Below are 12,176 nucleotides of genomic sequence, written 5' to 3'. Positions count from 1 at the left end.
CCTGAGCCCACCGTGGCCTGCCTGGTGCTGACTCCCAGAGACGACACAGGCGGGACGGACTCTGCAAATAGAGATTTATATTTTATTTTGTTTTGCTTTTTTTAGTTTGTTTTCTTGTTTGGTTTTTTTCTTCTTCTTCTTTTTTTTTTTTTTTTTTCCTTTTTTGGGGTTTTCTTTGGTTTGATTTTGGGGTAGGAGGCGGTGGCTCGAGTGCGGGCAGGGCGGGCGGGCGCATGCGGTTCCCTCCGGGGGTGTGTAGCCATCTCGAGACAATAAAAAACATCAAAAAACTGAAAAAATAAATTAAAACTTCCCAAGGTCCCTCTGGTTCCTCTCTCAGGGCTGGGGCTGCTTTGTGCCGCCCCCGCAGCGCTGGGGGCTCCAGGTCCACGGTGACCCCAGCCCCTGTTTTCTTGCTGTTTTCCCCCAAAATCCAGGGGGATTATCCTTGGGGAATGCAGGGAGGGGCGTCCGGCTGCTCCACCCCAGGGTGGGCGGTCACAGTCCCTTCCCCTGCAGAGCACCCCTGGGTGCTCTGGGGACACGGGCTTGGGGACAGCGGTAGGACAGGGACGAGGACGGTGCTGGCTGTCCCCGGCCCCGCCAGCCCCGATGGCCACGGAGTGACTGGCCCCGGCTGGCGGCGCCGCCACGGCCGTGCCCGTGTCCCTGTCAGTGGGGCAGGGGGCCGGGCGGCAGCGCCCAGGGCCCTGCGGAGGGCCCGGGCAGGGGCTGCGCCGGCGGCAGGCGCTGGTGGCTCTGCCAGAGCTGGTGCAGCTCCTTGAACTGCTCCACCATCCTGTCCTTGAGGTCGGGGTGCGAGATCTGCAGCGGGATGCTGTCGGCCGACCAGGAGAGCTCCCCGGAGAACATCTCCAGCAGCAGCCGCGCCGCCACCGGCACCACCTGCAGGAGCCCCCGGGTGTCACGGCGGGCAGGGACGGCCGCCCGTGTCCCCCGGGACAGCCGCGGCTGCCAGCCCCTCACCTGCACCGTGATCAGCTTCTTCTCCTTGGGCTTCTGGTCCGGCCACTCCTCGCCGAAGCACAGGAAGATCTCAAAGGGGGGCGGGGTGGGGGTCTGCCCCTTCTGGAACTGGATGAGGCCTGTGGGGCCCGACGCCCAGGTGAGGAACGGGACGGGGCCTGGGCCACCACCAGCCCAGCCACGACCGCTGAGGGCAACCCCAGAGGCAGCTGGTGCCCCCCATCCCAGCTCCATCCATCCCCCCATTCCCCCACGTCCCCACGTGCCACCTGGTGTCTCCCCATCCTACCAGGTGTCCCTGTGTCTGGGGTCTCCCCGCCCCAGCTGACCTCTCCATCCCAATCCGTTGGCCTCAAGGGACACAGGGCCACCCCCCCTTGCCCTCTGACCGTTGAGGAAGCCCTCGAGGCTGAAGAGCTTGGTCCTTCTCTCCCTCTGGATGGGGTTGGGGCCGGGCCGGGGAGCGGCGCAGGGCCCTGTCCAGAAGACCTTGCACTGGCAGAGCCGGAGGGCGAAGAGATCCTGGCCCTGCAGCTCCAGGATGAGCCCCCGGTCCAGCACGTCCAGCAGCTGGTGGGTGTAGAAGCGCTGCTTCTCGTTGGGAATGGCGTCGGGAGCAGGGAAGGGCACCTGCTCCAGCGTCAGGGGCCCAAAGAGCTCCTCCTGCTCCCGCGTGGGCTCCAGGCTGCTGTGGAACAGCCGGCAGCCGTGTGGGTTGCTGATGGTCAGGGCACAGACCTGGCGGCCCCGGTAGTGGAACTTCAGCTCCAGGTCAGTCACTGCCGGAGGGCCACGGGGTCAGCGGGGCCAGGGAGCACCCCAGGGCCGCTCCAGCTGGCCACCCCACACACCCCCTGGCCACCCTCATCCATCCCGCAGCCGCTCTGCACCCACGGCCACCCCACACACCCCCTGGCCACCCTCATCCATCCCGCAGCCGCTCTGCACCCACGGCCACCCCACACACCCCCTGGCCACCCTCATCCATCCCGCAGCCGCTCTGCACCCACGGCCACCCCAATCCAGCCGCCCCATTGCCATCCCATGGCCACCCTCACCCAGCGACCCTGCGGCCACTCCCATCCATCCCACGGCCACCCCACACCCGCGGCCACCTCTGTGCCACCACCCCATGGCCGCCCCAATCCTTGCAGCCACCACATGGCCTCCCACACCCACGACCGCCCCATCCACGCCCCCGTGCCCCCCCAGCCCCTGCTCACGTGGCAGCATGTGGGGGCTGACCAGCAGGTCAGGGATCAGGTGCTCTGTCGGTGCCACCGGGCAGGTGGACGAGGGCCCCGGGGGGTCCAGGGCGGGCCCCGTCTCAGCGAGGGCTCCAGGGAGCAGCTCAGGGGCCCCGTGGGCGCCCCCCGCCTCCCCCTGGAGCAGTGCCGGGGGGGGAGGCGCAAAGGGCCCCCCCGGGGGGCAGCAGCTGGCGAAGGCGGGGGGCTCCTCCTTGGGCCAGTGGTAGGGGGGCAGCAGGTCCCCCCCGTGCTGCGTGTCTGGAGCAGAGAGGGGGCATCAGGGTGGAACCCAGCCCCCCGGACACCCCGACCCCGCCGACGCCCCCCACTCACCGTCGATGCTCAGGGATGTCATCTTGTGGAGCTGCAGGGCAGAGTGGGCGTTACAGGGACCCCCCTGAGGTGTCCCCGGTTTGGGGATACCCCCACCCTGAGCCCCCCCAGATACCTGGCTGACGTCTTCCTCCCCGCTGCAGCCATAGTCATCCTCGTCCCCCCCGTCTGCAAGGGAGGGAGGGGGTGAGAAATTCAACTGGGGGTGCCGGGGCAGATACCGAGGGGTACTGGGGACTCGTGGGGCACTGAGGCTTCACAGGGGGTCAGGTCCCTTGTGGGGTGTGGGGGGCTGCTGGGGGGCCGGACCTCGTGGGGTGCTGGGGCTTTGTGGGTGTGGGGGGACCTGTGGGACGTCAGGTCCTTGTGGGGTGCTGGAACTTCGGGGCTGCTCGAAGCCCTCCCCGAGCCCCCCGTACCTGCGCCCCCGGGGGGCTCCTCGCAGAGCTCGTACACGCGGAAGGGCTGGGCCGGGGACCCGCGGGGCCCGTCCAGCAGCAGCCGGAACTCGCGGCTCTTGTTGAGGGCGCAGCGCAGGGTGGCCTTCCAGCGCGGCGGGTCCGGCGGGTCCCCGGCCCGGAACCGGCCCGTCTCCTGCGCCCACGCCTGCGGGGGGCGTCAGCGCCCGCCACCCCCAGCCTGTGTGTCCCGCCATCCCATCATCCCAGGCCCCCCCTGCCACCCCAGCCCACCCCACCGACACCACCCACCCATCCCATGTCCCCTCATCATCCCCATCCTGTGTCCCTCGTCACGCATCACCCTGTCACTCCTGTCCCTTGTCCCCCATATCCCCACTGACACCCATCCCATGTCACCATTGTCACCCCATCACCCTGTCGCCCCCACTCCATTTCCCCCACATCCCTGCTGTCCCCATGCCGTGTCCCCCTTGTCACCCCATCACACGTCACCCCCATCCCACGTCCCCCACGTCCGCACCGTCCCCATCCCACGTCCCCATTGTCGCTCCCACCCCGCGTCCCCCGGTGTCACCTTGAAGATGGTGTCGTGGTCCTGCGGCCCCGGGGGGTTCCTGGTGGCGTGTCCCCAGGGGATGACGAAGCGGCGGCGCTCGGGGTCGAGCCAGCGCAGCCCCGGGAAGCGCCGGCTGCTCACCTGGGCCACCAGCCAGGGCTTGAGGCGCACCCGCCGCGGGGGGTCCATGGCCTGGGGACACCGGCGGCCACCTCGTCACCCCGCGTGCCGCCCTCGGCCCGGAAAGAGGAACGGGCCCCCCCACCCCCGCCCCGAGGGGCCGTGCGGGCCCCGGTTCCGCTTTCAGGGCCAGGAGGGTGGGTGAGGCCGCCCCGAGCGCTGTCTCCCCCGTGGGTGTTGGGGGGCGTCACCCGCACCCCGAAAGCAGAAGCTGCGGTGGCTTCAGGGAAAGAAAAGTGGAGCTGAGAAGGGGAGGGGACAGGAGGGACAGAGGGACAGGAGGGATAGGGGGGGAGAGTGGGGCACAGGGAATGTGGGACGTGAGGGGGACAGGGGGGACGTGGGACCAGGGACATGAGGGACAAGGGGAGGAACACAGGATGGGAGACACGGGGACACGGAATGGACACAGGAGACAGGGGACACTCGAGAGCTGGGGACACATGTGGTGACATGGGGGGACACGGCGAGGACACGAGGACGTGGAGGGACATGGGAAACATACGGGAGACAGGGGACATGGAGAGGGGAGGAGGTACACGGGTGACACGAGGAGACACGGGACATGGGATGGGGAGGACACAGTCATAGGATGGGGGGGCCGGGGGACACGGAGACAGGGCAGAACACAGGGTGTGACACACAGGGGATGGGGGAACACGGAGGACACACGGGGGACATGGGGACACGTGAAGACCCGACCGTGGTCCCTGTGCAGTCACAGAAGCCGCACGAGGGGAGATCAGCCCCGCGCCCCTCGAGCCGGGTGTCCCCGCCTGTCCCCCCACGGACGGGCCCGTCCTCGGCCGCGGCCACCGCGCCCGGGCACGGCGTGTCCGGGCGTCCCGCGGGTGCCCCGGGCTGCCGCCCCCACTCACGGACGGGGCACTGTCCCCGCGTGTCCCGAGGATTTCCCGGCCACTTCAGCATCACCCCGCACTCCTGCGGCCCCCTCCCCACGGGGTCCCACCCGCGGACTCCCGGCGCCCACCGGGGAGCGGCCCCGGGTCTCACCTGCGCTGGGGCCGCGCCCGGGGCCGCGCCCGGAGCTTCCGCAGCGGGGCCGGGCGTGGGCGTGGGGCGAGACCGGCCAGGACCGCCCCGGGACTGCCGCGCCTCCGGCGTGGACCGGGGCCCCCGTGTCCCCACAGGACCCCCCACCTCGTGTCACCCCTCCCGTGTCCCTCCGTGCCCTCCCTCCCCCTGTGGCCCCCCCGGGTTTTCCCCAAACCTCACCCCTTGTTCCCCTACGTCCTCCCCGTCTCCCCACCCGCGTGTTCCCGTCCTCGGCTGTCACCCCGCACTGCTGGCAAACACTCATTAACATACGCTTTGCATATATTTGCATACACTGTGCCCATTTCCCTCTCCACGTGACGCGCGGGGATCTCCGCGGTGGGCGGGAACACCGGAGCACGCCCGCGGATCTTGATTGGCCGCACTCGCTGTCATTCATCTGTGGGCGCCCGCCCCGGGGCCCCGCCCCGCCCCGCCGCCGCTGTCCGTCAACGAAGGGGCGTGGTCTGGTGGGCGTGGCCGAGTGATGCGTCGATGGCTGAAAGGGGCGGGGGCTGTGGCGGGGCGGGGCCTGTGGCGGGGCGGGGCTTCTCCCATGGCGCCGGGCGCCCCCCGCCGCACGCCGGGACCCCCCGGTGCCCCCCGCGCCCCCCCGGTGCCCCCGGTGCCCCCGCCCCGCCCCGGGAGGAAGAACCGAAAGAGGTATCGGGACTCCCCCTGCCCTGGGACCCGCCGGTGAAGGGGACCCTGAAATGGTGCCACGCGGGGGCGGGGGTGCGGTTCTGTCCCCGGCGTGGCCGGTGTCGCGATGTCCCCGGGGGGACGGAGTGTACTCGCGGGTCCCGACGGGTTTGGGCCAGTCTCGCCCCGTTTAACTTTCAGATTCCAGGGGTTTCATGTCATTTTTCGCCCCGATGCCGGTGCGACCGCTGGGAATGGGAGCGGCGCTTTCTCGAGGGGAGCGCAGATCCCGGGGGATTGTTCGAGAGAGGAGCTCTGTATATATATCTGCATTCAGATCCTGTATCCAGATCCCGGATCCCTCTGTATTCAGGTGGTGCGGGAGTGGAGCCCAGCGGATTCCTGGGGAAGAGCAGATCAGATCCCGGTGGATTTCCAGGGAAAGAGGCTCAGATCCCTATGAATAGGGGGGTAGGAGCAGAGCCCAGTGGATCCCCGGGGGAGAGGTGCAGGTGGATTCCCAGCTGGATCGCTGACTGCTCTGCAGCTTATCCCACCACTGTGCCTGTTCTTGCCCTGTCCATGCTTTTCCCGGGATCCCAGTTGATCCCAAGGGACAGCTGCAGCCTGTGTGAGTCTGGCCGCAGGCCAGGGCCCGATCCCAGATGGGGAAAGGCACCAAAGCCACCAGTTCACCCCCAGCTGCTGAAGGGATATTTACCCAAGGTTCCCACCCTGGTGCCTGCTCAGGCCTCACCGGGGTTTCTGCAGAGTGGGATCCTGGATCGAGCATCTCGGCTGGGATTCTGGGAAAGGGGAGATTTGGTCACGGGGACAAAACGGGTGAAAACCTCAGGGTTTGGGTCATCCTGCGGTCTCTCCTTCCCCCCCGAGCCGGTGCTGCTGCCGTTGCATTCCCGGGCACGCTGGTGCTCCTGTGGGTTGGTTGGGGTTTCCTCCCAGCCTGGCACCATCCACCGTCTTCACTTTGTATTTTTCTGGGAAGAGAAGCCGGAACGAATCTCCCGGATCACGTCGTGGCGGTGGCCATGAGAGGGAGCCTCAGCACTGCCCACACCGGGGCTGCTCCCGGGTGGTGTGGGACGGGATTCCCCGGGGCTGGGCTGGTGCTTGCCGGGTCCCGGCCAGCCGCCGCTCTGGGTGCCGCCTCCATGGATTTGGGGGCTGATTCAGGCGGGTTTGGGCCGTACAGGGAAAGCCTGTGGAAACACGGCTCCAGCGCGTTCTCATCCCTGATTTGGTGCCTGTGGAGATGGGATGTGCTGCCAAGGAACTGCCTGGGATGCCGGATCCGCTCCGGGATGGAGACCCATCCCCTCGGCAGGTGGGGCCGGCTCTCTGGCTCTGACATTCCCTTTTCTCCATGGCAGCTCCGAGTGGACGATCCAGCGGAGGCTGCGGCAGCTCTTTGCCGTCCCACGGTGCCTGGTCAGCGTGTTCAGCCTCTTCCTCGTGGAGCTGATCCGCTTCCTGGGCGAGGCCGTGGTCCAGGTGAGCCGCCCTGCTCCCGCAGAGCCACGGCCGGAGCAGCTGCTGAGGGTGTCAAAGTCCTTCAGCACCGGGCGAAGGAACTTCCATTTCCCACTGTTGCACATTTCCTCCCCCATGGTAGAATTTTGGGTCTCAGCCCATTTTTGGTGACTCCTGCTGGCATGTACCCCTCAAACACAGGATTTCGTCCCAAATCCAGGCGCTGGTGGTCGGTGTCCTGACAGCCATCGGTGACCACGTCCTGAAGCCCTTCCTGGCGGCAGCGTTTCACAGCCTGCTGCAGCCGCTGCTGCTCTTCCTGCTGAAGGTGCTGGGCGGTGTGCGGGACCTGACGGAGCCCGTGCTGGACGTGGTGGCCCGGGTGTGCTCCCAGCTGGCCGTGCTGCTCCGCGCCGTCCGCCTGGTGGAGATCCGCCTGCGCCCCGACCTGCGGGCTGGCCCTGGCGACGGATGAGGACAGATAAGATAAGGGAGGTGAATTCCTGGGAATTGCGGAAGAGTGGGGCTGGCTGCAGCCCAGGAGGCTCCGGAGGGATTGTTGTCTCCACGTGTGTCCGGGGAGGCAGGGGGCAGCACGTGGTGTGCTGGGAGAGGGGTTTAGATCTTCTAGTTTTGCTAATTTCTCCTTAATTTAATTAAATTCCAATTTTATCCCTTGGACCATTGCTCCTTTGAGGTATTTTCCCTCCTCCTGCCTGGAAAACTTGGCTTCTCACTGAGAAGGACTTCCCTATGCAGTCTCTTGCAGCCAGCTGGGCTCCACTGCTGAGGTGGTGCCCAGGGCCTGTGCCTCCAGCACTGCCAGGAGGGGACAGCTTCTGCCAGCTCCCCGGCACTCTGGAATGGTCTCCAGAGCCAGTGGTGTGGGATAGACTGGGATTTGGGGGCAATTGAAAAATAGGACCACAATATAGCGGAATAACCTCTTCAGTGTTCCTACCAACTAGTTCTGGTGCGTGGCTTGGGTCACGAATTCCCATCGGGACGAGGTGGCCGAGGAGCCAAATGGCGGCAGCAAAGCCCCGGGTGTGTTTTACAGACCCTTGGAGGGGTCAGGGCCAGGACTGAGCTGTGTTTTGGGGCTCCCTCCGCCCCCCGCCTCAGCTCCCTCTGCCCTTTCGCCTTCCCAACAACGCTGCCTCCCGGGAGCGTCTCCCCCGGCTGGCGCAATCCCTGTGTTCCCGATGATTCCATGCCCAAAGCCCTTTGCTTTTTATGGGCAGGAGCAGCATGTTTGGAGCTTCCCAGGCTGTAAGATCATCCGCAGGCCAGCGCTGGGGCTGGAGAGCTCCTGCTGGGGGCCAGGCTGGCCAGGCTATTTGGGGGGTGCTGAGTTCACGGGGCCGTGACGGGATGTTCCCTCGGGCGCTGCGAGGGGCTGGGAGCTGGGAGCCAGCACAGAGGAGTTCTCCGGGCTCGGGTGACCAAGGGCAGCGTGGGAATGAGCACTGGGAGCTGCCGGGGAGCAGCCTGGCTCTCTGGGACAGGCAGGGCCACACGTGGACACAAACAGGACCCGGGCACAGGGATCGAATCCAGGATGTCCTGCAGCAAAGGCAGCGTGCCAGGACAGCCACACACACACAGCTTCACACGACTGACTGTTCCTGGGTACTTCCAGCCTTGCTGGGGTGCAGGCCCGGCCTGACCACTGCTCCCTTGACCTCTCCCTGAGGAAACAAACCCGAGGAGGGAGGGGCAGAATCGATGGGAGGTTTCTCATTGAGTTGATTTAACTGGTGAATCACTTTAATGGTTGAAGTGGTTTTAATTAAATTCGGCTGCTCCGGAACCAGGAATTCCCTGGTACAGTTTCTCCTTTTTGGCTCAAGCTCTCCCAGTCAAAGGTCCAGTAGATGGAGAGAGCTGGGAAACGCCCGGGGCTGGGAGCTGCCGCCTCCCGCGCAGCCCCATCCCGCCGCGGGATCCCGGGAGTTCCAAACGCCGCTTGGAGTTCGGGTTGTAGATCCAACGGGAGTGTGTGACCCAGAGAAACCCACGGGATTTTGGGGTGCAAAGGGCGGGGCGGGAGGTCCGGGCCGCCGGCTCAGCAGGAACAAAAACCTCTTTCCTTCCTCAAAACACACCCGAGCGTGCCCGGAGCCGCTCCGCCCGCAGCCGCCGCCCAGCTACCGCCGCGCCCGGGGCCGGTGTGCGCCGGGGGACAGCGGCGGTGTCCCGGGGCTGGCAGGACAATGGCGGGTGACCCGTGCGCTGGCAGCGCCAGGGACAGCGCCGTGCCGGGACAAGGACATTTCTGGGCTGGTGCTGCCGGGCTGGCAGCGCCCCCGCATTGCTGCTCCCTGAGATCACTCCCGGCTCTCAGCGCTCAGCCCGGCTCAGCCCGGCTCAGCCCGGCTCCGCACACGCGGGCCCGCCCGGGCAGCCGCGCTTCGCCTCCCGGGGCTCGGCTGCCGCTGCAGCGGGGCCGGGAGCGCTGCGCCCGCGGCGAGGGGGCACCGCGGTGCCCAGCCCGCCCCCGGGGCTGCTCAGCCCAGGGCTGGCCCCCAGTGGAGGGAGGAGGGGACGTGGGGCCGGGATTCAGCCAGCTGGACCGGGAGGGGAGCCAGGAGCGGAGCGCGGTCTGCTTGGTTCTTCCCTAAATAGCCGGCGGCGGGCAGGAGGATTAGCCGGGGCATTCCTCGGCCCATCCATCCTCCCACAGCTCCTGAGCTCCCCCGGCCTTGGGATTCCTCCTCCTCCTCCTCGTCCTCCCTCACGCCGCCCTTCCAAACCACCGCGGGGGCACCCGCAGCCACCCGAGCCCGCCCGGGTCTGTTCCGCCCGCGTTTGGCAGCGGCGTTTGGGCTTTTCCCGGTGGCAGCGCGGCCCCGCTGGCGGAGCTGAGGCCGTCCGGAGCCACTGCCCTTCCCGAGGGGTCAGCCCAGGGACAGGGCACAGCCAGCACCGCGTGGGACCAGGCCTGGCCCTGGTTCTGTGGGATTGGGCCGAGCCCAGCCGTGGGGCTCTGCTCTGGAGTATGGGACTGAGGCTGGGAGGGAATCCCGTGCCCACAGAGTGTCGCACCAAGGCACGGGAGCACTGGGAATGAGCCATTGGAAGAAGCTGGGAACAGCTCAGTGGTTTGGTTTCCTGACACCAGCTTCCTTCCCATGGGCTGAGGGAAACTGAAGCAGAGCACGAGTCAGCCTTTCCCTTCGGGTTACATCTCCCAAGCGGCCTCCTGATGGAGGTCTGCATCCCAGGTTCTCCATCCCTCATTCTCTGTCTCTTCCATCCAAATTCTCCCGACGCAGGTCCATGTGCTGGACCCAGCGTATCCACACCCTCCTCCTGCACCCAGACGTGCCCAGAGAGCTCTGCCTTGCTCCCACAGTGCTGAAACATTTCCACATATCCTCTTTTCCCCACATTTCAAGCACAGGTTTCCTGTCCTCTCCTCATGTAGGACAGTCCAGGACCTCTGGGGGCTGTTCTCATATCCCTTGTGTTTTGTCTCTTCCCAGCCCATCCCAGCTCTTCCTGCAGGGGTTTCTCAGGGAATTCACAGAGGTCAAGCCAGGTGGAATCTGTGTCCAGGGCCCCGTGGTGGCTGTGGTGGGTGGGAGGGGGTTGATAACACCCCGTGACCAATAAAAATCCCTCTCCTTTGCCCAGATCCGAGGCCATCCTCCCTGGAGCTTTGCTGGCTGGGCACAGCTTTGCTGCGTGACAAAGAGGCAAACATGGCTGCAGCCAAAGAGCTGGTTAATAAATAACATGCTTTCCTAAATTCTGGGATTTGGGATTGTCTGAAGGTCCCATTAATAAACATCCAGCTGGGAAGGGTGTGAAAATCAGAATTTTTACCCAGTTTGGGAGCTGCTCTCACTGACAGTTGGGAGTGGGACAAGATCACTGGGGAAGGGAAGTGTTGTCTGTCAGAGCTGTCTGAGCAGAGAAACCGCTAAATGTCCGCAGTTTGGGCAAAACCAGCAGGGTGGAGAGGCTGGGGAGGTCAAGAGAGGAAAACAGGGATTGGAAGTGGGTTTTGCCTTATGCTAAATACTGAAAGAGAAGAAGATCCAGCTGCAACAGGTCAATGGCTTTAAAAGACTGAGAAACTGGCAGAACTGAAAAAAGAAACAATGGGAATGGTCTGAGGTGTGAAAAAACCGGGGGTTTGTGAGGGAGTTGGAGCTCCGAGGTCCTTCAGCTGCTCCGAAAGGGGAGGAAAAGGGATTTCCATGAGCACTTCCGTAAGGAAATGCAATAAATCACTCCCAGAGCAGCGGAGAGCGTCCGGGCTCAGTTAACATGAGAAAAGGCAGCCGTGGAGTGAAAAGGTGGATGGATCAAATGGGATTTGATTCCCTAGGAATGGTCTGAGCAGGCTGTGGGGGAAGAGGTGAATCATCCCCTGCCTTGGGGAAAGCTGATGGAGAGCGCAGGAAGGGCCTCAAATTCCCCCCAGATCTCCTGGTTTTGTGGTCGTTGTTGGACCATGGCCAAGACTCCGGGCCGGGAGCTGCTCCGTGTCCCTGGGATTGGGTGGGAATGTCCACCCCAGAGCATCCTGATGCCCACCTCCAAACTGTATTTTATTAATAAAAACCCCCTCACATTTCGACCTCCTAAGGCATTTTTGTTTTAAAGAAACCAAAATGACCCTCAAACCATTTTCTAAATTTTAAAAACCCATCCAACCCCCCTTAACTTACATTTTAATAACAAATTAAACATTTAAACCTTCCTGAGCCACCTTTTGTTCAAAAAGCCATCTCAACTCCCGAGACGTATTTTATTAATAAGATAAATATCTCATGCTTTCAGTGCCTGTTCCCCATATCTGGGATCATTCTTCCCTCAAGACCGTGCGATTCCAGCACCAAGGGAGATTTAACGAGGGGAAAAAACACGGTGGGAGGTTTTCCAAGGAATTTTGGGCCGAGCTTTTTCAGCCTGTGACTTCACTGCGGGGCCGTGTCCGAGTGTCAGCGCTGGCAGCGCTCCCGGCCAGGCCGGGGGTGGGAATTATCTCATTGACTGTAAATATCTGCCGGGAGCCTCTGCCCCGGCACAGCTCCCTCGGAGCGGGGAGAGCCGCAGCCCCAGGGATGCTCCTGCTGCCCTAATTTAGGCATTTCTGCAGGAGGGGATGAATCACGGCGCTGGAAGCGCCGGTTTCCCCGCGGTGACTCCGCGGGGAGCGGGGCGGACCCGCCGTGTCCCCGCAGGGCTCATCCAGCGGGACGGGCGCTGACCTCAGCCCGCGGCGCCGGCCGCTGTGTCAGAGGCAGC

The 12,176-nt window shown here is 64.7% G+C and overlaps 1 protein-coding gene across 4 annotated transcripts; it reads right to left on the bottom strand.

Moving 5' to 3' along the window:
- Positions 1–68: 68 nt before the first annotated feature.
- IRF5 (interferon regulatory factor 5) lies at positions 69–5,277 on the bottom strand. 4 transcript variants are annotated; one of them, XM_066182551.1, is made up of 9 exons: positions 5,055–5,277; positions 3,564–3,737; positions 2,987–3,173; positions 2,683–2,735; positions 2,568–2,598; positions 2,211–2,492; positions 1,377–1,766; positions 988–1,106; positions 69–906 (listed from the first exon to the last, which is right to left on the bottom strand). In XM_066182551.1, the coding sequence occupies exons 1-9, from the start codon at positions 5,175–5,177 to the stop codon at positions 673–675; spliced, it is 1,593 nt and encodes a 530-aa protein (XP_066038648.1). In that variant the 5' UTR covers positions 5,178–5,277; the 3' UTR covers positions 69–672. The 4 variants fall into 4 exon arrangements, with proteins under 4 accessions (XP_066038648.1, XP_066038649.1, XP_066038650.1 ...); XM_066182552.1 differs by having other exon boundaries at positions 5,076–5,277; XM_066182553.1 differs by lacking the exon at positions 5,055–5,277 and adding an exon at positions 4,962–5,002.
- Between the last annotated feature and the right edge of the window lie 6,899 nt (positions 5,278–12,176).

This window comes from Chamaea fasciata, unplaced genomic scaffold (assembly GCF_029207755.1).
Source record: "Chamaea fasciata isolate MVZ Bird 193981 ecotype frontalis unplaced genomic scaffold, bChaFas1.0.hap1 SCAF_5, whole genome shotgun sequence".
NCBI classification, from domain to species: domain Eukaryota; kingdom Metazoa; phylum Chordata; class Aves; order Passeriformes; family Sylviidae; genus Chamaea; species Chamaea fasciata.
The sequence above is the reverse complement of the archived record's forward strand: the minus strand, read 5'-3'. Positions and strand labels throughout refer to the sequence as shown.